General features: G+C 40.6%; 1 protein-coding gene across 2 annotated transcripts in view; it reads right to left on the bottom strand.

Moving 5' to 3' along the window:
• LGR5 (leucine rich repeat containing G protein-coupled receptor 5) overlaps positions 1–27,867 on the bottom strand; it is a 117,018-nt gene that overhangs the window by 18,502 nt on the left and 70,649 nt on the right. The window contains exons 4-8 of one of the 2 annotated variants that reach the window (XM_036917629.2): positions 21,799–21,870; positions 8,906–9,121; positions 7,085–7,156; positions 4,320–4,388; positions 2,874–2,945 (exon numbers count right to left, since the gene is read on the bottom strand). In XM_036917629.2, the coding sequence (XP_036773524.2) occupies positions 2,874–2,945; positions 4,320–4,388; positions 7,085–7,156; positions 8,906–9,121; positions 21,799–21,870 (501 nt within the window). The remainder of the gene's footprint in view (positions 1–2,873; positions 2,946–4,319; positions 4,389–7,084; positions 7,157–8,905; positions 9,122–21,798; positions 21,871–27,867) is intronic. The other variant, XM_036917630.2, reaches the window with a different exon arrangement.

The raw sequence follows: 27,867 nt of genomic DNA, 5'->3' as shown, positions 1-27,867 counted from the left end.
TAGATGCTGGAGGTTTGAAGATTGAGAAAATGTTCCTGCCCTAAAGAAACTTGGAATCAGTCGGGATGGAACAAATACATAAGAGCATATCACTTTCTGCTGATAGAGCACTTTTACATATATAGTTCAACTGATCTACCTGACAGCTTTATAAGGCCCATTGTATAAGTAGTTAGATCCTACTTTTCTCATTTTTGGAGGAAGAAACTGAGGCTCAGACACTTTGGCAAGTTCATTACTTCTCAGAGCTTCAACTTCCTACTTTGAAAATTACCTCTAAACCTTTGCTGTTAGGTTTATGTTTGAATTAAAAGAGCAAATATTTGTGTAATATCTGGCATAATGCCTGGCATATAGTTGTCACTCAACAAACCTAAGTGCCCTTCTGTGATCCTACCCTTTGACCTCTTCTTTTTCCTAGAGCTGAAATATTGGTGTTATGATTTTAAACAATGGAGTTTTCCTCATAATAACACATTGTCCCTATCACACTATATGCATGTATATATATAATCACAGTGTTCCTTATCACACTATATGCATGTATGTATGTAATCGTGTTTATATACAGGTATGTATGTATGCACACTGAGCAGATATGAATACGCATGCTTGTGTACATGTGGATAAAGTGAAGGTTCCTATGGCCAGGATTCTCATCTGGCCCTGGTTGGCTTGCTCAATACACACGTGTGGGCAATAAGTTGTTATTGACTCTATATAAAGAGCCCTGCCCAGTGCTCTAGGCAACATGGTGGCAAGGCTGAAAGGCTGCAGGAGAGCAGAGACTGGAGTGGTGGTAGTGCCTAAAACAGAGACTTTGAGGTGGCTGTGGGGGCAGAGAGGCCCAGAGGCAGAGACCGGCTTGCTGCACGCAGACTCGCTCTCAGTGGATGGGATTCTAGTGCTTGACCTGCCACGGTGGAAATAAAGTTGGGTATAAACCCTTTCACCCCAAGAATGTTCCACTGTCATTTTTCAGTCTCATTGAATCCATAGTGAACTTGCCTGGGGCTGAAACCCATTGGCAAGAGAGCACATAAGGCAGAAGCTCCACAAATACAAGTCAGGAGCTATGGGGTTCTCAGGAGGGAATTCTGTTATGAGACCAAGAAAAACTTCATGTAATGTTATTTGAAATGGGCCCTGGAAGACAGCATTTCAATGAGCTTTGTAGGGGGTAGAATCAGCAGAGCAAAGCAAGTAAAGAGTTTTGTTCTGTGAATACAGTGGGTCTGGGTTAGGGTGTAGGGTAATTGAGGAGAGCTTTGGGGAACTGGTTGGAAGGGTTGGCAGGGTTGGCTTGGGGTGGTATGGGAGGCTGTAAAGGTCAGGGAAAGGAGTTTGCATTTAATATAAATAGACAAAAAAATATATATATATATATAAATTGACAATCCTGAGTGTCTGTTTCACAGCAACATAGTGAAAAGACATGTTATGTTAAAAGAGTGAAGACTCTGCTAGTGGTGGAGGCTGGCAGATGACCCAGGAATGGCTGGTGGCGGTTGGCACGGAAAGAAGTTAGGGACAGGATAGGGACCACAGGGGCAGGATGAGGGCTATGTGACATGGGAAGCACTCGCAGAAACTGGAAATCGGGGGGCGTGGGGTGGGGTGGCAGGGAGAAGAGATGGAGACAGAGGCCAAAGCAAGGAGAGGAGAGTCTCAGGAAGAAGGCTGCCAACACCATCCGACACTGGCTGGAAGCTGCTGCACTTTGGGGGCCTAGGCCTCCCCAAGCAGTATTTGCATATCAAAAGAGCGATAGAAAAAAAAAAAGAGGCCTGCAGGGCAAGGATGGAGACACAAAGGCAATGAATTTGCCAACCTCTTAATATGTAAATACCCTCTAATGAGGACTCATGTTTATTGGCAACCAACTTTAAATCCCTTAGTTTGCCAACAAACTGTCAGAACACTTCAGAAATGATGAGTGGCATTTCCACCCCCTACCCCCATTGTCAGGGTTAATTGGGAGTCCAGCTCATTTGTGACAAATGCTGCATGGCTCCAGAAAGCCTCTCAACCAGTGCGTACAGGAGGAATATCGGCCACGAAGTGTCCCTAGGGTCATGTTCCAGTTGTTCTTACTTTCCTCCTCCATATTCAAGACCCCTCACTCACGGCCTCACGCCAGCACTATGCCCTGGATCTGCCAGGTGTCTTAACTAGAGCCAGCCTAATACATATTTTCATCTTACTGTATATTTACGTATGCTCAATCTTCAGTCTGTGCTAAATGTGAAATGCAGATTCAGTTATATGTTGTGATTGTAACTCTGTTACATCAATGTTCATCTACACCTTCCTAGGACATACGCACCTTTCTAGAATTACAACCTAGCTTGTAATTGTATAAATGTGACTCAATGCTTGGGCTTGATAATAAATGGATACTGAGACTTAGCGTAAAACAGTATTCCCGCCATCCCTCCCACCCCACCAATTTAGGCTGGAGGTTATAGCTGTAAAGGATTCCTATTTGTATATTATAATTTATATTTCTAGGATACTTGGATCCAAGTTCTGAATGACCAGGTGACCTTGACATTGATGCCCTAAAAATCAGTTTTGTTGCTTAGAAACTAGAGGTAAGCAAAAGGATTTCACGGAACTATTTTGAAGTGAGACGGCAAACTGAAGACACGAAGGGTAATCAATGTACGCTGTAGGTTCTAGAGAAAAAGACTCTTTTATGTTATTTCAGCATGCAGGTAAAAACCTGGCAAAACATCCTTATACACAGTTCTCCATATAGATTTTACCTTGAGAGACAAAACTTGGACCAATATAGAATACTCGTTGTATTGTATTTAAAGTGCAACACATATTATATTTCAAGATAGAAAAAAAGAACTGTGGCCACTTACATTGTAATAAGAGAAGGGTTGCCTACAAATGCTTTCTCAGGTATTGACTTGATATTATTGTTATGAAATCCTCTAGAAAGATAGGAAAAACAATTTATAGAAAATAAAACGCAGGGTAAAATCATTTAATAGTCCCTCTCCAGCCCTATTGCAATAATCAGCACCTTTAGTGACTAGAGGATAAGGTTAAAATTCCTCTATGCCCTTTGAAACTTATATGCCCTCACTTACTCTTTAGGAGAAAAATAACCTGGAGGTGTCATCTTGAAAGAGGAATAAAGAATCAGAAAATACTAATTTTCTCTTTATGGAAACTTATGATCTAGTGTTATGAAAAGAAAATCCATATGTTAATATCCAACAGAGCACATTGTGTAACAACTTGAGTTAGAGGGAAACTATCTTTGCAGAGATTACAGTTGCTCCTCCTGACCCCGTTTGAAGCTGAAAGAAGAGAAAAATCAAATTAAGCTACAGTGAAGCAGAAATTTAAGTAATCTCCTTATGAGGATGAAACTTTCTGAACTGAAGGAAGGTGCTCAGTGGGTCTGTAATAACAAACGGATTCTCCTCTGTTCAGTGCTAATGCTGCCTGATTGGTAGAGGGGCAAAGTCAACGGTCTTTGGGTTCTATATGGGCCTGAGGCTGGATGAGGGGAGTGGCAGTCTGGACTGCTGACCACAGACAATGATGACTTCACAGCTGAGCCATGCGTGGGGTTTCCTGAGACAGAACCTTCTAAAGGCTTTTCCTTACAAACAAACCCTGCTGTCTGCCTCTCTTGGCTGTGTGTCTTATTTCTCTCTGCCAGAGAATAGGTTCTGTTTTATTTCCTTTCCAAGTGTTAGAACATTCCTTATAGGCTATTCATACTTCTAGGTACAAAGAAAAGCTAAATTATAGTACATAAAAGACAATATATGTAACATAATAGCCAAAAATTAGCTTTACTTTAGTAAAATCGAGGGTATTTTTTATTAAATAGGAATGAGGAAACATTTAAAGACTGAAATAACGTACATTGAAAGGGTCTACCACTGTACAGGTACATGTATTTTATTCACCCAGTCCTGGACTTATGCAGCATAGAAAAGTTTGTTTTTTGAAATGCTCAGCAAATAACTGAATTCATTACAGTTCTCCACAAATCTGTCATGTATATGGATTTTTGGGGAATATGGCTTAAGAAAAAGTCTGGCTTAGAGAAATATGTATATTTCCTAACACACAAATTAGAGAAACCCACTATAAAAAAAGATTTTCTGAGGCTTGCCAGAGATAGAATCTACATGCAGTGATAGAAAATATGTTTCAAGTGTACTTAATCATTATCTATACGAACTTTAAAAATTTTCTATTAAGTCATATTATGTACAATAAATGTATTTTAAAAATAAGTTCACCAAGGATAGAGTTCTCCCGTTACATTTGTCCTAAGTACTTACAGTTCTTTAAGGTTGGAAAGTGTCCTGATTGCAGTTGGGAATTCATCAAGATTATTATAATTTAAATCTCTGAAAATAAGTAAATAGTATTTTCAGTTTTTCATTTAACAACTCATATATACTACATTTAACAAATCAAGTTAACATGCTATTCCAATGGACCAGTATCAGTGAAAATTCTCATTCCTTCTCTTTGTGGAAAGAGATTTTCTTGGCTTGCTGACCACCATCATTCCCTAAGTATCTGTGTTACAATGGTCATTAGACTGATCGTGAGAAATTTCAGAGTCAAGTCTCAATGGCCTGGGACATTGAAAAGAAGGGAGGGGACATAGAGCAGTGCTATGTCCAAGCCAGAGGCTGATGGCTTGCTGATGTAGCTCTTCATCCAAACATGGCGACTTAGCTTGCGTGTGTGCTCCTTGGGGCTCCTGAATCAAATCAACATTCCCCCCTTCACTCTGACTTTTTCCTCGCATTTCAGAGCCTCGCCTGAGCTGCTTTGTCCCAGACTCCTGTCGAGTGCCTGTGCCCTTCCAGCCTGAGGTCCAGGATGGCAGCCTGCTTCTGGAGAGGTTTATGTGGTGTACAGGGTACTCTGAGGAAGGACATCAGGTCTAGAATCTCCTCAGGGTCACAAAAAATGATTCAAATCAGAAGTATGATGTTTTCCTTGCTCCGTGAGGCAAAGGTCTACATTACCCTTCATGCACAGAGATGGAGTAGCCAGATACTCTAAAATCATTCATTGCTCTTTCTTTATGGCACAAGTGGCTTTTCAATTCCATCAGTCACAGACGCTTTAAAGACTTATTCCACCTTATATCTACATGTTCATATGAAAAAGCAATTGCCTCCTAGTCTCTGGGAATGGCAGAGTTCCCAGATGATGCAGAAAACCTTTTGGTCAGGCAATCAGATGTGGTTAGATTTTCCTCTTTGGAGAAGAATTGCTACTTAATTTTAAGAGAGAGATAATTTGACCAAGTTGAACATGTATCAAGATTCCTACTTGTCTGGCACAAACCATTCTTAAGCTATACTGCAGGCAGGAAACTCATGTCTTTTGTGGACATAAATTTTCTTCCTGTTTGTAAATCTGTCCAGATGCTCTGTTTTGATTAAACAAGGATTGAGTCCTTATAAATTACTTGGATTTCTTGTGAAGGAAAGGAAGAGGTTGGGGTAACCAATTTGCTAATCTTCTGTAGCTCTGGGCAAGGTGAGGGGAGGAGGGACAATGAGACTCACAGGAATTTGCCCCGAAAGGTTGTACACTATGGTATTTATATGCAATCCTGGGTCTTTGCCTGAGATATAGGGGGAAAAAAAAGGCTATTTATGGAAATGCCCATCAAAGCCCATTTTGTTTGTTTTTTGTTCCTGTTGTGTTGAAAGGGACTGGAAGGTGCTTTCCAGTGCTAAGATCCCCTGCCTGGCCCCATGTAGATAAGGGAGAAGTCCTCATTTTCCCAAGCAGCTGATGGGAATGGCGTGCCTATGCCATTAGGTTGACCTTGAAGTTCTGCCTGGACAAGGTCGTTTCTGGCATTGCTTCAGGAGGATGATCCCTCCCTTCTAAGAAGAAACACAGAGCAACTGAAGTAACCCTGGAAGGAGACATGTTAGTGCTCGTCAGCCCGGAGAAGACCACCACCAACAGAGTCCCTCAGGAAACCAGTGGACCCACACCTGGATTAGAAGCTAAATATCCCATGTACAGATCGCTGAGCTGTGTGTGCAGGTGATGTGCGGTTATCTCCTTCTGCAGCCCCGGTCAGGGCCGGCATTGTAGGTTCAGGGGCCCTGTGTGGTATATTGCACTGGAATATTAAAAACACAGACTGGGGGACACAGTTGGACCCACCCTCCTCTCCCAGTACACTTGGGACCCTCACTGCCTGTCACCCCACCCTCCTCACATTCTCTCTCCCTCCACAGGGCAATGAGGAGCAGCTCCTTCTCCAAAGAACTGTTCTTACTGTAGCTCCAAAAGTGGATCTAGGTGGTCAGCTGGCTGGGCTCTATTTTTATTATAGGTACCAGCTCAGAACTGAACTTTTGACCTATTCTTTGGAAGTGGTACATATTGGTAAATGTGGATTTCAGAGTCCAACTACAGAAGGAAGCAAATCCCAGTTATGCTCCTGACTAGATATATCATGTTGGTGAAATAACTTTCTTAGAACCTAAAATGGGCAGTCATAGCTGCTCTCATAGGATGGGTGTAGGATTAATTGAAACAATATGTGCTAAATGCTCAGTGCAGTATTTGGTTATGGATATATCCAATAAACTGTAGCTGGGATTATTTTGAGTTTTTTGAATTGCTTTAGCATGAAGCCTTGGTGTTTGCTAATGAGACGTCAGTTCATCTCAGACTGGAGGGCCCAGCATGGGACTCGTCTGCATTCTCTCATTCAGCAGGGAGGGTTAGACTCATGAAGAGTGAACCTGAGGACAAGACAGAATCAATCCTTGCCAGAGAGTACACATTCCTCAGCGAACAGTCACTGCTCAGCAGAGAACATCTCATTTAGCTTAGAGCGATTTTAATTGATCATTCTTGTTCAATTAAAATAAAATCTCAAGTTTTATTGATAGCTCCGTGTGTGTGTGTAAGAAAAAATGCTACTGTAAATATCTGTTTAAGGCTCAGGCAATTAACCAAACCAAACAGCAAGTTTGACTTTAAGGCTATTTTGATTCCTCCAGAATGTTCATGAAAACACTGAAAAAGGGAAACAAATAAAAGGTCAACTCACAAAGTCTCTAGGCTGTGGAGCCCATCAAAGCATTTCTTTCCCAGGGAGTGGATTCTATTGTTATGGAGATGCCTGCAGGAGGACATTACAGACACAGTCGTGAAGGCACACTACACAGAGAAGTTCCGGCACAACATTTTGATTGCTTAAATCTAAAGAAATGTACATTAAAGAATGCACTAATTATATATAAGAAAATCTTTGTTTAACTTGTTTTTCCAAGAGCTATATGCCCCGCTCACTCTTAGCACGGATGATTCTATGCCATAGAATTCAACAGGCAGTCACAGTTTTACCTTCTGGGTGTGAGATATCGGGGAGTGTATAATATGAGCAGCATGGCCAATTAAAGTAAGTCCAGGTTGGTTAGCATGGCTTTTGGTATGTAGGGTGTTAGGCAGATTCTGGCCATCGTTGAGATAGGGAGGGTGGCGAGAAGGTTCCAGGTGTACTAAGCACATTTTTCTATTAAAGCTGATGGTTTGTTGTGGCTACATTCCCAGGGTGGGGCCACGGGTTAACAAGAAACAATAATTTCAGCCACAAAGAATGGTGATCAGATTTTTTTGGTTGCCCAAGGAGATTAGTATCTTGACACAGTATTAATGTATATAATTATCATCTTTGACTCAATGGTCAGTTAAGTCAGGGCAGTGAGAACAGCTGTGTACATAACTGAAAATTGGACCAAGTCCCAAATGGATTTTTGGAGAATGGGCTTAAGGAAGACAGGGTGAATATGAATAGCTGGATCTCTATAAATTCATTCCCTCTGGTGGAGAAAAAATTAAAGCACATACCCAGCTTCTAGTGGGTCAATAGCATCATCTTTATATGTGAAATTTAGAATAGAAATTTGCTAATAGCACCCAAAACTTCATATCCTTTCAGACTAAGGTTTTTCTTCTATATAAACATAGGTTGGTTTCATGTGAGAGCTATGTGACATTTGTTGAGGATCTTCTACATGCAACATATGAGAAAAGGGGATTGAGGGAAACCTACAAAAATGGATAAATGCTGGCCAGACCTCAAAGGAGTATACAGTGCAAGAGACAGGTGCCTATCAAGAAAACCAGAATGACTGAAGGTGGTGATGGAGCAGGTGGAGGGCACTGGTGGGTGGGCACGGGGCAAGGGGAGAGAGAGTACAGAACAGTCCCTCCAAGTCCCCATGCAGATTGAACTTGCAGACCTCCCTCCATCTGTGTGCTCTTTCCCGAGGTCAGCATTATATTATACATGCAGAGCATATTGCTACATTCTTAGAGAAGTCTGATTATTCTTTATTTATCAAGCTGTTACTTGAGAATATCATTTTGATTTACTTAAAATAGTGAAATCTAGACCCACCAAAAAAGGACATACAAATGAACAGCTCACTCTCAAGGGCCCAGTTTCGCTTTCTTGCCTTGGTAGGGGTTCAAGAGTATTTATTGAATAATAAGAAGGGCATATTTCAATTTGATCTGAATTAAAAATTGTTATCACGAATAAGGAATTTTTATGAACTTCTGTCACAGGACTAACTGTATACAGCGTGGCGATTACCTGTATGATATACAGTGGGCTTCCCTGAGCCGGAGGTCATATTTTACAATCTTTGAATGCCTAGCAGTGCTTGGCTCTTAGCAGGTGCTTGATAAATGTTTAATTCTCTTATACAACTAGAATATTTATGAGTCATTTTGGGGAGGGCTCAGGACTTTTCCTCCTTTTTAAACTGTCCCTATTCAAGGCCTGAAGGGCCAGTACTTTAAGGCCAAGGTCTCTAGTGAATTTAGATACTCATAAAAGAGAAAAGAAATCAATAAAGCTTACAGAACTACCAAGCTGGAGAGGTTTCCAAAGGCATCATCTGGTATGTGGTGTATTTTGTTCAGGGCCAAGGTCATGGCCTGAAGAGCTGATAAACTTCTGAAAGCCTGGACAGGGACTTCTGTCAGGGCGTTGTCATCCAGCCACAGGTGCCGCAGGGAGCGCAGGCCGTTGAAGCAGCTCGGAGGGACATAGCTGATGTGGTTGGCGTCCAGACGCCTGGGGAAGAAAGCAAGCGGGAATGAGAAAGAGAGCAAAAGCCAGGAGCAGATGGGTCTGGCAGGAAGCCCCTCAGTGTGCTGATTAGCAGGAGTGAAGCAGGTTCCCTGGCCCTGGGATCCCCCTGACATCTGGGAGGTGCTCTTCACTCATGAGGGGAGCCTTTGCTTCTTAGGTCCCCTTGGCTATAAAATTCCACGGTGCTAGGATCCCCCCCACCCCCATCCCCAGGCTGTGGGTGACACGCCTCTCATGGCTTCCCCTGAGGCCTGAAGGGTCCACATGAAGCTCTTCAGCTTCCTTTTCTGACACCAGGAGAAAGACACCCTCTCTTCCCCTGTCCCTCTCAAGCCGAACACATGCCTTTGCTTTCCTTGGACTGTCTTGAACATACTAAACATACTAATCTACTAGCTTGTTCAATAAGTGCTGAGGTAAGATTATTTCAGTGTTTGAAAGGTACTGAATAATTTCTAAAGGTCATTAGAGATACGCCTTACGGAGAGAACAGAGGCGACCCCTCTTTTTTTCTTAGCACAGCTCTGAAAAACCTAAAAACTGCTGGCTTTCCTGCTCATCCTAAGCATTTGCATTAGGCAGATGTTTGTTTTTCCTGACATTTTAAACAAATAATAAAATCAACAGCTTTCCCAGCTTTAGCTTCCTTTTCCCACACATCTTTTTTTTTTTTTAATGGGAAACTACATCTAAATATAGGTCTAGGTTGTGAGCTATTGGGCTTCAGAGCCAGCAGAGGGAGTGCAATACATTTATTTTACCCTAATCCAATAGAAACAGTGGCTGTCATGACACTGCCGAACTTGTCTCATTGAAGTGAGACACAATTGGAAAAAAATGGAAATTTTTTCTCAAGTGTGTGATCAATAGAACCACCTTCACTCAGCCGCATCCAACAGCCTTCACTCATTTTTTTCGATCTGTTCTTAGAGTTCACACATTGTTTGCGTTTTCAAAACTAGGATTAAAAAAAAAAGAGGAGTTGTGTTTTCAGCAGTTCATGCATTCAGAAGGATTAGAAAATCACGAGTGGTTTTTGAAAAATGTTTTAGGACGCATTTAAGACTAAACAGAAGCAGGAAGTACACCAGGATCATGAAATACTCCCCTGCGACCCAAATTTAAACAATTTAGAAATGTACTTCTCTGTGGCAGGGAGCTAATCTCTTCGGAAAGCGGCTCCCTCACTCCACTAGGTCCTCTCCTAGTCCTCTGGGAGCAAGTGATGCCTTCAAGGCCTGGAACAGGTTTTTTGATAATAACTGAGATAAGGTCACTTGGAAACAAGCTGTAAGAGTTTGGTGCCAGAGCCCACTCACAGCCGGATTTCCGGTAGAACAACTGTTGTTGAGGGCAGTAGAAACACAGCTTCCAGGCATCTCGGGGTTCCGTCAATAAACGTAGCTAGAAAGGTTTAGAACTCAGCACCATCTCTTCCCTTTTGCTCCAGCAACAGCATGCTCAGCCCATGTTCTCATAAGGTAAGATTTCACCAGGAGATGAGGAGGTGGTTGTTTTTGTTTAACCAGAAGTTAAGTGCGTATGTAAACTCTCCGATGATTGCACTGATTAAAGAGTGAAGACTTTATTTAAATAATATGAACTTCTGCGTTTTAGTTGACATATTGTCTGATCATGCTGCTTATGCACTGAAACTACAGTGGCTTCTAAGGGTCCTGAAAACAGCTGACCTTAAGGTTCAGAGCAAACATGGGGGTGCATTCACAGAAAAGGCTCTCTCGGCTTTGAGTCATAGACTTGTCTTCTTCTATGTTTAAGTTGCTACCAAAGCTTCTGTGGGATCTTGACATGGCCTTGGTATCAATCTCCAACGTTAATAAGTCCATTTCTTTGGATACATGTTTTTTACAAGTGACTTTTTTCCCCAGAAAAAAGAATGTAATTTGATCTCCACACTGTAATCTTAGAGCAGTTTGTTTTCTGAAATGAAATGTGTAAAACAAGGCAGGTCTCCACAGTCCTGACCCTCCAGAGGCTGATACTCCCAGACCCAATGTTCAGATATCCTGAGCGCAGCCCCCAGATGTGCTCTGCCTAAACAGCTTCTCCATTTAAGAAGCTCCCGAGAACTCATACTCCTTCTGAATGCAGTGTTTTGCAGTCCACGTCCACCTGGCTTCAGTAGTCCAAACCTGATTCAGAGAGTGGTATATTGTTCACACTCAGAGGCAGTCTCTGCTTTAATTTTAACAGAAGGTCCCAAGGCTAACCCAGAGTATGGAATTAATTATCCAGCCACTCATACAGGTGGTTCTTACAGAACAAGGTTAAGACTGTGGACAAAGCAGCTGGCAGGGCACAAGTTGTGCCTATTCAGTGAGTAAACAAAGAGCTCATATTATGTCAATGTGGTCCTTTGGGGCAGCTGGACATTTTCTATTCATATGCTTGGAAAATGCAATATTTAAGCAGTGGGGTATAAGAAAAACATCACTACACAGTACACAAAAACACATAAAAAATGTGGTTTTATAATACTATCACAAAAATAACTGCATAATACAGCTCCACATTTGAAATGTTTCCTTGTTACCATTTCTATTTCATGCAGGTCACAAAGGGTTTATGTGTGTGTGTGCATGTGTATGTGTATGTGTGTATGTATAAGGAAGGTCAGAGTTTGTCAATTAGTGCAGACATGTGGGATGAGAAGTCTTGGGTCCAAGTCAGCACAGTAGCTCTATGACTATGGCCAAGTCAATAGGCCTCAGCTTTCACATCTGTAAAAAGGGGATTACACTGCTCTATCTTACAGGAGTCTGGCAGATCATTGTAATAATACTACTGGGGTTGAATTTTTCTCTTGGATGAATTCTTGTAGCTTGAATTTGTGCTGATTTATATGAATTCTTCATAATAATGAGTCACTTTTATTGTTATTGATTTTTTTCATTTTTTATTTTGGTATCATTAATCTACAATTACATGAGGAACTATGTTTACTAGGTTCCCCCCATCACCAAGTCCCCCCCAACAAACCCCATTACAGTCACTGACCATCAGTGTAGTAAGATGCTGTAGAATCACTACTTGTCTTCTCTGTGTTGTACAGCCCTCCCCATCTCCCCCCCACATTATACATCCTAATCATAATGCCCCCTTTCTTCCCCCCGTACCCCCCTATTCCCTCCCTTCCCACCCATCCTCCCCAGTCCCTTTGCCTTTGGTAGCTGTTAGTCCATTCTTGGGTTCTGTGAGTCTGCTGCTGTTTTGCTCCTTCAGTTTTTTCTTTGTTCTTATACTCCACAGATAAGTGAAATCATTTGGTACTTGTCTTTCTCCGCCTGGCTTATTTCACTGAACATAATACCCTCTAGCTCCATCCATGTTGTTGCAAATGGTAGGATTTGTTTTCTTCTTATGGCTGAATAATATTCCATTTTGTATATGTACCACATCTTCTTTATCCATTCATCTACTGATGGACACTTAGGTTGCTTCCATTTCTTGGCTATTGTAAACAGTGCTGCAATAAACATAGAGATGCATCTGTCTTTTTCAAACTGGGCTGCTGCATTCTTAGGGTAAATTCCTAGGAGTCAAATGGTATTTCTATTTTGAGTTTTTTAAGGAACCTCCATACTGCTTTCCACAATGGTTGAACTAATTTACATTCCCACCAGCAGTGTAGGAGGGTTCCCCTTTCTCCACAACCTCGCCAACATTTGTTGTTTGTCTTTTGGATGGTGGTGATCCTTACTGGCGTGAGGTGATATCTCACTGTGGTTTTAATTTGCATTTCTCTGATGACTTGCGATGTGGAGCATCTTTTCATGTGTCTATTGGCCATCTGTATTTCTTCTTTGGAGAACCATCTGTTCAGCTCCTCTGCCCATTTTTAATTGGAATATTTGCTTTTTGTTTGTTGAGGTACATGAGCTCTTTATATACTTTGATGTCAACCCTTTATCAGATCCATTGTTTATGAATATATTCTCCCATACTGTAGGATGCCTTTTGTTCTATTGGTGGTGTCCTTTGCTGTACAGAAGCTTTTCAGCTTGATATAGTCCCACTTGCTCATTTCTGCTTTTGTTTCCCTTGCCCAGGGAGATATGTTCTTGAAGTTCCTCATGTTTATGTCCAAGAGATTTTTGCCTGTTTTTTTCTAAGAGTTTTATGGTTTCATGACTTACATTCAGGTCTTTGATCCATTTTGAATTTGCTTTTGTGTATGGGGTTAGACAATGATCCAGTTTCATTCTCTTACATGTAGCTGTCCAGTTTTGACAACACCAGTGGTTGAAGAGGCTGTCATTTCCCCACTGTAAGTTCATGGCTCCTTTATCGTATATTAATTGACCATATATGTTTGGGTTAATATCTGGAGTCTCTATTCTGTTCCACTGGTCTGTGGGTCTGTTCTTGTGCCAGTACCAAATTGTCTTAATTACTGTGGCTTTGTAGTAGAGCTTGAGGTTGGGAATTGAGATTACCCCCTGCTTTATTCTTCCTTCTCAGGGTTGTTATTATTGTTTTTTAATATTTATGGACTGACTACAGTGTGGGATTTCACCTTGTAATGGAATCTCTTATCCATATCCCAAGAAGATATTAAGCATATGAATTCAATATAAGCACCACAATTGTTTATATGGGAATTTCTGCTTTTATCTATTTCCATCTTACTTACTGATAAACTCAACCAGGAAGAAAAATTATTGCTTTAGACTTAACTCTGAAAAGGTAAAAAAGTTTTTTCCATGTTTGCAGCTTGTGGAGAGAATATTATGGGTTCATTGCAGTGCAGTGACTTAGGGACTAGTCTGATAGATGATGTGCCTCACAGAGCCAAACCTCTGTCTCTCTGGAGTCAGCGCAGAGTGCACAACTCTGATGAGAAATATATTTTTAAGTCAGTTTACATGAAGTTGCTCAGTTTCTCAGAGGTCACCACTGCTGTGAATTTTGTAACAGGGAGATGATCTATCGAATTGGTGGTCTGAAAATTGACTTCTTTGGTTTAATTTTTCTCCATAGAAAACAAAGACCTTTTTGTCAGCAGCACCCTTAGTCTCACAGGTACCACCAGGGTTTGAAATCTGGGGATCATTTTGGAATCTTCCACTGCCTTCCAGCCAGTCATTCACCAAGTTCTCTCCATTTATCTTTATCTCCAGGACTCTTCACTTCCCCTGTCTAGTTAAGTCTCTTCACACATGCATTATTGAAGCAGCCTCTTAGCTGGTCTTTTTAACTTTGGTCTCTTATCTCTTCAATTAATCCAGGCTGGATTGATCTCCCTAAAACTGTGCTCTGTGTCATTGTCCTATTAGGAATCCACAGTCCTTCCACATTACCATTCCTTTCAAACCCAAACTTCCCATTCTGATATTCAAAGCTCACCATCCACCTTATCTAGCCCAACTTGTCTCTTGTTTCTCTGCCCCATTCAAGTCCCTTTTGTAGCTCCTTCCCACGGTACCTCTGGGCTTTGTGTTTATAAGCATCCTCTACCTCCTGCCTATGCAAATCTCATCAGCCCTCTCAGAATTAATATTATGAACCCTGCTTTTGAAGTGTGGAGTTCTCAGCTAAGACAAGAGGAAAGCTAAGTCTTATAGATAGATCAATTCAAAAATCCCTGAAGGAACCTGGGCTCCAACTCTCAAAACAAGAAATAGAAGAGTTTGGAGCCAGGGAGATCAGTGAATGCAGGCTACAGTCAGACGAGGGGAGATGAGCTGATTCTGAGTCACTGTTCAGAACATCACTAGAGTTGAACGCTTCAGTTCAGTTCAGCAAGGCTCAGGTGCTTTCTCTGCAGGTACTCGACCTGGGGCTGGAGATCTAGCAGTAAACCAGGCAGACATGGCCCAACCTGTATGGATCATGTTTTCCAAAGGGTAGTCAGACAGTCAAATCATTACAATGCAGTGTTAGGTCTAGGGAAATGCATGGTAGGTCCTAACCTAAATTTCACTTTTCTTTGCGATCCAGATCTGAATTTCAGGCTATGTTACATCCTACTTAGTTGTTCCTCCTCAAACACACATACTCAAGACCAAACTCATTATCTCCCACCCATACTCTCCCCAGATGTACTCCTCTACCAGGTTTCCTGTCTCAGGCATGGGTTTCATTAAGCACATGGTTGTATAAACCAGAAACTTAGGAATCATCTTTAACACCTCTTCCTTCTTCATTCTTCATAGTCAATTCATTACCAAACACTGGTAATTTCATCTGAATATTTCTCAAATCCACTTCCCTTTCTCCACCTCCATTGCCCCCATCCTGACAAAGCTTCCTGTTCTCTTGTAGGCTATTTGAGTAAAATAGATCTGGTCATGCCTGTTCCTGCCTCAGTCCTCCACTGGAATCCCATTGTTTTCACAATAAAGACTAAAATCCAGGACATTTCTCAAATGGCTTTCTAGGGCTCTGGACCGCATCGGCCTCACTAAGCATATCTTGCATTTCTCGCCACCTCACTTTTTCTGCTTCAGCCACACTTGCCTTGTTTCTGTTCCTTGATGTACCAGCTTCCCCCCATGCAAGGTTTCCACATGTAGTTCCCAGTCTGGAATTCTCCCCTCTTTGTCTAATCAGTCTTACCTTTGGAATAGGGACACGATACCCTTTTCTTACCTACAGGTTCCTCATCAGGAAAGTGGAGACAAGTTCTACCTTACAGGTAGTAAGGGCACAGATAGCCAAGTGCATAGGAACCACTGAAAAACGCAGGCTGGCCCACACCTTAATAAATATTTTTCTTTTCCTCTCTTCAGTTGTTTATTTCTGGCCTGAAGCATTACTTTTCTTTCTTTTTACAGACCTTCACCATCATATGTCTAGAGGTAATACGTGATTCTGCTCCTTTCCCTCCTGCTAGCACATGCTGTTGTGCCCATCCTCTGCAGCTGATTTTTTGAGGAGGCAAGGTAGTATGATGGTAAAATGGGCAGGTTTTGGAGCCAGAAAGGCCAGAGTTCTTATTCCAGATTCACCTCTCCAGCCTGACTCCATTACAAGTCATATGATCTATATAGAAGCCCAGTTAACATCTCTGAGCTTTTTGCTTTCTCTTCACTAAGGAAGGGATAATCTTGGCTCCTACTTCACAAGGTTGCTTTGAGGATGAACTGGGATGATGCAGGTAAAAGTGCTTAATAAATATTGTGGCCCCTGCTTTTATCACCATGGGTATTTAAATGCCATGGGTGTTTCTGGTTTTGCCCTTGCAATGCTTCCATGCTCTACTTTTGACAATTCATCACAGACTCCATCTACCCTGAAAAGGGAGAAACACTCTGCCCCATTCACAATGTGCCTTCCCATAGCTGTCATTACCTTAGCTTCTCCAAAGAGTTTGCTTCCCAAAATTAACCTTCACTTCACATCACAGGACTAATAAAGTTTATTTTACTTCTCATTCCATAACACCCATTTGAGTTATTTATCTATCTGCTATGACCTTCATGTATGTGATTTATCATAGCACTGGCAGATAACCTGATTCAAGAATCTTTCATGCATGAGGTCTTGCACAAAGTATTCACCTTTTTTTCCCCTCATGATTCTGAGAACCATGCTCCAACTGGAGCTCTTTTCTTGTATACATTGTATCGAAAAGGCTTTGCCTTTGAAAATTTTCTTCTAATGTTTAAATGGGGGTGGGGAGGCAAAACTTTTCCTCCTAACAATCTACTGGATGCTGGTTTGCATGTGATTCTATGAAATGAATTCCTAACAGTGTGATAGGAAAAACTCCTGGCTTCTAGAACTTCTAAGTCCACCTTCGTCCCAAGATGTAGCTGGTATGCTGGCACTTTTGTGAAAACAAAACAAAACAACAACAAAAAAACCCCAAAACAAACCAAAACATGGTGCATTTTTATTGTGTATACTTGTAATGCTTTTTCTGGTGACTCTTTTAGTGAAAGCGATAACGTCACTAATACCAAAACCATTGTTTGTTTTTTAAACCTCTCTGAGCCTTTAATCGTATCCTCTTGGTTACCTCACTTTGCTCTCTTTTGGTCTGTGCACACCTCCTCGTCTTCTGTTACTTCCTTCCCCTCCTTTACTCTGGGCCTGATGCCGCATAGGCTCCGGATATCACTCAGAGAAAACTGCTGCTGCTTCTAGTTCTGCCTCGCTTTCAGCTCAGTATGCTGAGCTGCCCCCCTTCCTCCTCACCTCTACCTCTTGCTGATTCTCTCTTTGGACTATTACCAGCGAAACCCTACTAGGAGGAGTCTGGGGCAAGTTACTGACATCTCACAGGGCCGAGGGGTGGGCTATGCGGTCTTGAAGCCGATATCCCAGTAAGATGCATGGAATGATCATGTTGCAGGCAGGAATTATACATTCTTCTTGGGTTTTAAAATGATGTCTTATACTCTGAAGATGAATATTAGCTAATTGGAGAATAGGGACAATACTAAAGCTGTGTCTAATTCTCTTTTCTTTTCTATTACCCACCCTTTATTTTTGTGATTGTTCCTATTCCACCATTAGGTTCACTAGTGTAGACTTGGAATGAAAACCAACATGTATTAAATCATACTCTGGTTAACTAGACAGGCATATGTCATTCTCTTTGATCACGCTGAACTTCACTAATAACAGTGAGATGCTTGACTATCAACAAATGAAGCGACACTCTTTTTCACAGATTGGTATCTTAACTATTAACACAAAGGTGTGAGGGTATGGGAGGGTTAAGTTTTGGGTTCTGATCAAATCAGTGTAATCTGACCCTAGTCCTCAAATGACTATAATGCCAGAGGTTTCCTGGTGAAATACAGCTCACTGTGAATTCTGATTACATTTCCTATTCCCTTCCAAAATACAGAAAGGAAATTAAGTTATATTTGATTACATTACAAAAAATCTACTTGGTGTCTGTGCAGTCATGACCATGTCAGAAGCCACATGTACATATTTACAGGGGCCGGCTCTGGCCTTGTGCTCTTGTTTTTTAGCCCAGCAATTTGTAAGCATCAGGGGAGTTAAACACAAATGCACCTATGTGTTTTCACTGTGAAAAAAGCAAAATATCTTTCGCTTTATGTGGAATAAATGAAAATTACATCCCTTGAAACCTGAGTACAATTTGTTTCTTCCACACAGCTATGTTACCAATTTCAACATAGCAGATTTCTTAAACTGTACAATGGAGCCAAGTCCACGTTGGTGGAGCAATGTATCCTAATGATCTATTTCAGCAGCTGTCAATCATTACTGGTTTGTAGGCCACTTGGCTAGTGTCACAGAACACTCAACATTTTAATTTCTCAAAAGCCTTGGCCATACAAATCCCCTGTGGATTTTGTTAAAATGAAACTTCGGATTAAGTAAGACAGCGATGAGGCCCAAGGTACCATACAACTTGGGAGGTACTGGTGCTGTCACCCCAGGGACACATTTGAGAAGAGGGTGCAGTGCTGGTGGCCTTCTAACTTTATCTACCCCAGAGCATCAGTAGAATTAATAGGCAGATAAGCAATTTCAGTTAAACACAAACAAGAAAATCCCTGACTTTTATTCCATATTTTAAGTACACTACTAATTTACACTGGAATGCAAAGTCTGGATTTTGCTATTGAAGGCAAATTCTGGCGCGCTAAGACTCCCACCCCTTAAGATTCAATCACCATCCACCAGATGGTCGCCAACCCTTAAGATCCAATCACCAACACAGAACACACCCTACCCTACTCCTTAAAAATGCACTTCCCCACCCACGAGCTGCGGCTCTCTCTCTCTGGGGGCAGCCATTTTCTCTTTCAGATAATAAAATCTCTTGTGTGGGCTGGTGTCTCCTGAGTCCTTCTGGGGTAAGGAGGGTCGCGGTGGGATACCCTTTCAGCTATTAATTGAGGTTTGAAAATAGTTCAGGAGAATATTTGCAGATCATCTGAAAGAATGCTGCAGGACACTAATTTTCTCCAGTCTTCATTTAAGAAGTACTTAACTGTACAATTAAACTGGTTAGCAAGTGCCGAGGCTCAGGTGCCCTGCTCAGGATTCTGATTTTAAGTGGTCTGGGGTGCAGCCTAGATGTGGAGACTCTCCTGGAGGCTCACCTTTGCCGCCATGGTGAGAAGTGCCCCTTCAGGAGCTACAAGGCCAGGCATGGGCCAGGGTGATGCGACTGCAACCCCTGTGAGGCGTGGAGTGCTTCTTTGGGAGTGAATGTGCGATTCACAGAAGATAATAAAGCGGAGAAAAATAAATGAAGTCAAGGGAGAAAAAAGAGGAGCCATTAGAAAAAGGGCTAAATGAAGGTCTAAAGATTGACTGCAGTCCATGAAGAGCTGGACCACTGAATGGAGGCCCCCAGCTCTGGGCAGCATGAGGGATGAGCCACCTTCGTGACTCCATTTGATAGGCAAGCAGCACAAAGGCGTGGAAAAATCAGTGGAGAATGGATAAGGAATGTGTGTTTGTAATGACCATAAGACTCAAAACTAATGGTTTTATTTTTGGAAATGCTTGATTGAAACAGGAGAAACCTATTCGATCTCTTGAGTCTGGGACAACAGTAAAGCTTAAACGCTCACTGCGGCCCAAAATCCCAAACTGGGCACAGGGCTTCTTCAGCTAGTACAATACGGTATCTGTGTGGTCAGTGGTTAAATTTATGGTTATAATGCTTTTTGTCAAATCTGAATTCTGTATCAAAGCAGAACAAAAAATGGGAAAAAAAAGTGGCAGAGCAGTGCACACTGCCCACATTCAACCCCTTACATGGGTCAGGCTGTCCCAGGGCAAAGGGACTCCTGACAAAAACATACATAACCAGCCGATACAGTCCAGCATGCTAGGGGGTCGGATGTCTATCTACATGCTTCAGTTTGGATGTGATCAGTGTCCTACTGGAAAGTTAACCCTTGGCTTTTTCACAGGGAACACATACTTACAGGGTTTCAAAAGTAATTGTTTTTGTGAACCAGAAGCCAAATGCAAGAGACACCTGGTGAACAGTAAATACCTAGATGGTAAGAAACTAAATCTGAACACCTTTATCAGAGAGCACCACCCAATTCGAACGAACAAAGGATTTGTGGTTTTTTCTTTCTCAAAGAGTTCACTTCTATGTGTGTTCTGGTTGTGATCTTCTTTCAGCTGATAGTGGCTTTTGGTTACAAACTCTTATCCTTCTATCTCCTGACTGCCTCCCAGCTGTTTAAAGTTCCTATTGGCTGCTGCTATTATCTTGCTTTTCAATCCAGCCCCCTGATCCCTTGCCCTTACCCAGACAACCCAACTTGAGAGCATTTTGCTTCTCCAGTGGCTTCTTTCCTTTAGGAAAAGCCTTGTGCAACAAAGGAGTGATACTGTGATGTCATTAAGGAGCTCCTGACAATACAACAGACCTGTTCCATGCCACAAAGGGGCCCTTGTGGGCTTGTTTATCGATAGGCTGGTGAAAACCTAGGAAGTCACTCTGACTCGAGTAAAAAGCTTAAAATGCTCTCAAGCACAGATTTGCTTTCATACACACAAAAAGAAAAACAGATCAAAGGGAGAAAGTATCATCTCCAAATCTCATGTTCCTCCTTCTCTTGTGTCACCTCAGTAAAAGGCATTAAGCAAACGATATGTAATTATTAACCGACAGGTTCTTTACAATGACTTTTTTATGCATTTGTCTCCCTCATCACTTTAGACCAGAAACCAGTATTTTGTTTGAGAGATGAGGACCTCCAGTGTAAGATGAGAGCATGTATTACAACCTGTGTATATTAGAAATCATGCAATATATGGTAAACACTTAACACATGCTGATGAGATGAAGACTTACCATGTACTCATGGCTTAGTTTTGCTACATAATCACTGTAAACAATTTCTTACAACCCAAGCTTCAAACATCTAGTGGTAAGAAAGTTCTTTTGTATACAGAATAACTAATTTTTGTTTATTTTGAGATTTTAAATTAGCAAAGGGTGGAAACTCCTGATGGAAAAGTTGTGGATTTAGAGTGGGGAGCAGCACAATCCCTGAATGTCTGTGTGTGTGTGTCTGTAGGAGTCTGTGTGTGCTGTGTGAATGTGAAGTATTGTGTGTGTATCTGTGGGACTGCTTGTGAGTAGGTTTGTATGTCTGTGTGTGGTGATGGGACGCTCTTGGTTTGTAGACCTGTGCAGTAAGGCTTTAAGATATACTATAAAGTCTTAGCTTACTAATTTGAGGATCCTTGATGGACATTCAGAACTTAACGAATTGTCTTTATTTGACTCAGCAGAATTTCATTACAAGGCAGCTCAGATAATCTATAAACAGAATGAATGGAAGATGCTAAGATGTCTAGATTATGACACTCATTTTTCTAGATAAAAACAGCATTATTCTTGATTTGAATTCAAGAACTAAAATATTGCAAGAGACTTAGGACAAGATCCTGGATGTTTTGCTTTGTGGTACCAGCATATTATAAGAGGCTTTTCTCTGTAGGTGTTATGATTGAGTTTCTGCCCTGAAATCCCAAACTCCATCCAGCACTGCTCCCTCCCACATATTGTTTAATGAGGATGTGAAGAGCTGATGCTGTAATAGAGACTCTCATTCACAACTTATTTAGGCATGGCTCCCCACCATGGAATTTATTAAAATGGTCATTTAGACATGTCGATTCTCCTTCCCAAACTGATCCTAAGAACATTTTCCAATTTCAACTATACTTACAGGGATTGAAGGCTTCGCAAATTCTGTAGAGCTTCTGTGGGGACCTGCGTTAGGTGATTATTCTGCAGCATACTGTGCATGAAAACAGATGAAAAGAAGGTTAAGGAAAGCTAATGATGATTAGCAATAGCTGGCCACAGCAGTGCCAGGCGCTGGTTAGGGGTCAGGGAGATACAGCATCAGAGTGTTGGCCCTTGGGAGCGATAGATAATGAAAAATTAACAAGTTAAGTATATACCATGAGATAAGGGATGGGTAGTATATAGAAAACAAAACATGGATTTAGCATAGATGATAACTAGGGTGAGATTTTTATTTTTAAGGTGGTCAGGGAAGCTCTCTCTTAGATGATATTCGAATAGAGGCCAGAATGGAGTCATGGGACAAATATTGTGAGCATCTGGGGAAAGTTACTGAGGAAGAGGGAAGAGCATGTGCAAAGGCCCTGAGGCTGCTGGAGCTTGCTTGGCTTATTAAAGGAGCAGCAAAGGACCAAATGTGATTGAGGAGGAATGAATAAGGGCAATTGGGAGAGGAGACATGAGGCCATCCCATGAAGGACTTGCAAGCCACGAGAATGCTTTACTTCATGTGTGATGAGAAGCTCTTACTGGAGGGTTTAAGTAGGGAAATGATACGCTCTTATTTGTTTTTAAGGTATCATTCTGGTAGATTAGACAAAATGTAAATAAGGGATAACAGTAGCAAGCTATTTAAGATCTTCTCCCTTCTTGTGCATGGTCATATTTTAATACAAATTAAATTCGTTTTGTGAAGTATTGCATTTTTGCTGGTCTGGGTACAACAGTTCTTTTCAGAACATGGAGAATATAGAGTAGAAACACCTGGCAACAATGAAATAAAAATATATCACTGCTAGTGGGGAAATAGCATGGAAAAAATTCCCATTAGATTCCTTATGTTTTGCTACTTTATTCATAAATGTTTATAACACAATAATTTTAAAGCCATTCTTCCCCAGTATTTCATGGTCTGTGTAAGCCAGAGGCAGGGGACTATTTTAGGAAAGCAGACATTTTAAAGAAGTATTTCTTCTTATTAGGTCACAAAGTTGTGTTTGGACCTCAGAAACAACATGCCTAATTCTCTCACCTCGACAATGGAAGTTTCTTTTCATTAGATGACTAGCTGGGATTCAACCCACAGCTTAATGCACTTTCTGCTGCACCTTGCAGCATTCTCTTGAGGAATATTTGCTGAATGTACAAATTCTGAGGCTGCATGGCACATGGTATGGTTAAGAGCATGGATTTTTTTATCCGACTACTGCTTCCCTGCCACTAGCAGTGTGGTCTCAGGAGAATTACCCAATCTCTCCATCTTTCAGTGACCAATAATAATATCCACCTCCCAGGGCTATTGTGATGATCCAGCAAGTGAAAGTACATAGAACAATACTTGCTATGTGGTAAGCATTCAGTAAAAGTTAATGCTGTCTGTGTGAACTGATAAACTTCTCAAAACTAATGGTGTGGTGGGATTGTACTGGACGTGACATTTTAATTAATGAGAACATACAATCACCAAAAATAAAAAAATAATAAGCCAGTGGTCCTTAAACTTTAGGGTTCATCAGAATCCACTGGAAAGCTTGTTAAAACACAGTTAGCTGGGCCCCACCCCCAATATTTCTGGTTCAGAAGGTCTAGGCAGGAGCCAAAGAATTTGCATTTCTAGCAAACTTCCAGGTGATATTGGTGCTGCTGGGTGAGGACTGGGTGTGGACTGAGAACCACCCTATGCCAGGCTAAGTATTTCTCATTGAATATTTTCACCTGAACTTGAGGCCACACAACTTGGAGATAAGGCCTAAATTTTGACTCCTGGAGAACAAACCATTTAATCTCCCTGACCCTTGGTCTTTTATCTGCATAATGGGAGTAGAATGCTATCATCTGATTTGATAGGGCATTTGAGAATTAAAATTTTAGTGCATTTATACTTTCACATATGCATATATGAGTCTGTATACAAATAAGATGTGAAAAGTATTTGGAGATGATAAAATTTTTTGCTTTTCTCACTATGGCTGAGATTCTGTTTTCTAAGAAGTATAATTTTGTCACTTGTATTCCAATAGTTTTACTCAAGTAATTTCATTGTTATGTTAAATTTGGATTCAACTAACATTTCATACGTAAATCAAAGGTCTGAAAATGTACTGGTTGTTATGAACAAAATCAAGTTTTAGGGTGCTCTCACACTTTGCTTAACAGGGAATTGGGAAAATTATATCTTGAATTTCATATTTTGTATAATTTAACTGAATATTAAAAATTTACATTTCTATGTTATTTTACACTTCCAAGCAGTTTTAATATATAATTTGAACATCACAGAAACCTTTTCTAAGTCACTCAATTAACTGATACATTTAAATAATGATAAGATACAGATAATGGACTTACTTGATGCCTAAATTTTGTAGGTAATATATACTGGTAAAAAGTGTGCATTGAATTGTCCTTGTATTCTTTACCAACTAATCAGTGAAGCTATTAAAATGTGGTCTTCCTAAAAAATTTGAAAATCAGAGGAGAGGATAAGAGATATTTAGATGGTTTTCCTCCATTGAATAGTTGCAAACGTTCTCAGTAGCTTTATATATCTGGCTTCAGAAAATGGAACTTATATGAGCTTTACTAATGAAAACTTTTAAAGCTACCCCTGAGCTACCTCCTGGCATTTAATTTTTCAACTACGTCTACCAGTAAGGCACCAAAGATATAGCTAAAAGGGCATTATGATTAGCACACATAATGTAGGGAGGTCATGGGGAAGGCAGTATATCACAGAGAAGACAAGCAGTGACTTTATAGCGTCTTACTATGCTGATGGACAGTGACTGCAATGTGGTGTGGGGGGGGGACTTGATAATATGGGTGAATGTAATAAACACAGTGTTGCTCATGTGAAACCTTCATAAGATTGTATATCAATGATACCTTAATAAAAAAAACACTCAAGTTCTGATCTCTCCTTAAATAAAGAACTTCTGCTTCATTACTTGTAAATGGCAAAACAAGAGCAAGTTATCTCCATTATATCCTTATAGGTCTCCAGTGAGTTAATCAGAAAATTCTGTTTTTGTTTAAGATACTCCAGTGGGAGTCAAAACAATTAAAGGGCTTGGAGCACTATGGAGTGCCATTAAAACAGAAAGCTTTCACAACATGGCTGCGGATTTCCTTCTCAAATATTCTTTTGTTCAGTATATCGACTATAAGCAGAATGTACCATGAACTGAATATGGATTTAGTCACTTATCACTTCATTTTATCACTCACGTATGGGTAAGAAAAGAACATGCAACATTCTCTTTACAGACAAAGGATGACTTCTTGTTTTCTTATTTTCTTTCCCTGAGGAGCTTTAAATGTTGACTATTTCATACATCATTTCAATGCTGACTCTAACAATACAATTTTTCGGTTATCTTTTTTGCCAACAGGACCAAATAAGAATGGGAACAGGGAAGCAGAAGATGAAATAATATCACAGGGTTGAAATATCACAGGGAACAATCATCCTATCTCAAAATTCCATCACATGCTGAGGTGAGCATTTGTTCTCCAGGATTGCAAGAGGCCCTGGAGAGCATATCCTACCACAGGCTATGGGGAATTGAGGCTAACTTGGAAAAGGAAATGTTACAGCGATACTGCCTTATAGATAGATGCTGGATGGTAGACTCTTCTGGGCAGTGTAAGGGTAAGATTAAAAAAGCAACAGGCAACCCCCAAATGAATAAATCAGTATGTAATCATCACAACATAGATTTTTATATGACTGTACTCCGAAAATTTTAAAAGGCCATAATACAAAATATTTATAAAGCAACCTTTCTTAATAAAATTCAGTGGGAGCCTTGCATTTCATGTTTCTCTTCTAATTTAATGGTAGTTATTTTTAAGGAGAATTTTTACATCTCCACAGTTATATAGCTTTAATTTGTTTTGCAGTAATTCTCCTATTGCCCTAATACCATTTTCAGCTAATTATTTGGTTAGAACTCATAGAATACCTGGAATAGACAGGATGCACAAATGAGTTATTTATTCAATAATATTTGAGGGAATACATTTATTCCATTTAACTTTTCCTATATAAATTATTAGCCTTACACGGAACTTCCCATAAAACCTTTCATTTACTTATGCGTGCAGGAGTTATCAATTTACATCAGGTATGGGACAGAAGTTGAGTGGGATGTGGGAGAACTATGCTGGGCTGAGCAGCACATTCCAGGACAGTTTACTACATACATGCCAATCATCAGAAAAACCAAAGATGCTCCCACAGCTTTCCAGAGTATTCTGGGCCAGGCAGAATGGCCATGGTGGAGAACCACTGCTCTAACACTAAAATACTTTCCAAATATTTGATGTTTGTATTTACTCCTTGAATATTCGTCCTTGAGTCAATAAAGTAAAGGGAACAGTGAACACAGTTCCCGGTAGGGGTCTTACTCTTGTTGAATCCTCTTTGCCTTGACAGTGATCTAGCTAACCTGCAAAGGCTGAAAATGCGTTCCCTCGCTTATGTCTCTTCCTTGGCTCCTCACTGTGTCTAGAACATAATAATGATTGACGTGATGAATAGGATCCCTGAGGCCAGCACCCTTTCTATCTCTCCAGGGTCTTCTCCCTTTCCTGAGTGCTTGAGCGCCCATCTGCTTAAGGATGCCTGCTGATCCCAGGTAATCCTGCCTCTGTGTCTCTGTCATATCGTCCCCTCAGTCGGCTACTGTGTGGATGGGTTAGTTCCTAGTTGTGTTTCTAGGTTCAGCTCATAGGTCAACTCTGGAAAAACACCCCTCCTAGTAAGCTGAATTTGAACCATTAAACTGGACTAAATGCTTCCTAACTTCTGTAGTTCCACAGTACCCTGTGTACATCTCTGGATACATTTTCCAGAAGAATCAGAAGTGATCTGTTTGTCTGTCTTGATCCCATGATCTTGATCCCACAAACTACCATTAGATTATAAGCTCTTCAAGGGCACAGACCATACTTATTGATCTTTGTATTTCCAGAAATAATTTGTACAATGGCACTTTCAATGGCACACCCACATAGCCCTCCACAACACACTAGCTCAGTATATACAATATACTTTTTGTTAAATGAATTAAAATAATTGATTCCAGTATAGTTTATTTAAAAAGTGTCCAAAACACTTATGTGGTACATAGCTTGACATAGGAAAAACATCATCTTAATTGTCTTATCCAAACTTGACTTATGTGATCCAATTGGAACAATTCCAAATATAAGGTTCATGGAGATACAGGTGCATTAGACTTGTCTACAGCTCAGAATTTTACCAAACAGTGAATTAACATTAGGATTTGCAATATGACAATTTAAAAATATTTATGCCTAATGGTAAACAGAATTCAAGGGGGCGAGGACCAAACCCTGTTCCTTAAGCAGACCAAACAATGGTTCTGCTGTTTAATTTGTAACAAAACATTACATTTAAATAAAACTGCTTTTTAAATACCCTATGTATCCATCAGGTCAATTAAATGAAATTTCCATCAAGCAGAAATATATCAAATGGCTTTTTAGAGTTCATAACTTTTATCTCAAAGGAAGGAAATAAAATCAGGGTATTTTCTCTGAGATAAAATTTTCCTGGGAGACTTTCAACTTGTATTACTTTTTTCTGTCCTAGGTTCCTTTTTTTCCTACACAGAATAAACTGTAAGAAAATTAAGCAATGGAGCACTGGATACTAGAAGAAGGTATTCAATAGTGAATTTTTTTGATAAGCAAATCGCTAAGTTGGCCATTAAATAATAAGAAAACCCATCTTCATAATCACAATGAATTACCGCTTCTCAATTAAGCAACTACTCAGTGTATTCACTGTGAACTTGGCTTTTTCACATATGTTTACAAGGGCAGCATAAACTTAGTATTTTTTAGCAGATCCTTCTTTGGTGCATTCTACAGAAACAAATCTTGCCAATGACTTCTGAAGTTGTGATCTCTATATGTCAGCATCCTAGTGACTTACTCACTTGGTTATCAAAATGATTCG

Source organism: Manis pentadactyla, chromosome 10 (genome assembly GCF_030020395.1).
Source record: "Manis pentadactyla isolate mManPen7 chromosome 10, mManPen7.hap1, whole genome shotgun sequence".
Classification (NCBI taxonomy): Eukaryota; Metazoa; Chordata; class Mammalia; order Pholidota; family Manidae; genus Manis; species Manis pentadactyla.
The sequence above is the reverse complement of the archived record's forward strand: the minus strand, read 5'-3'. Positions and strand labels throughout refer to the sequence as shown.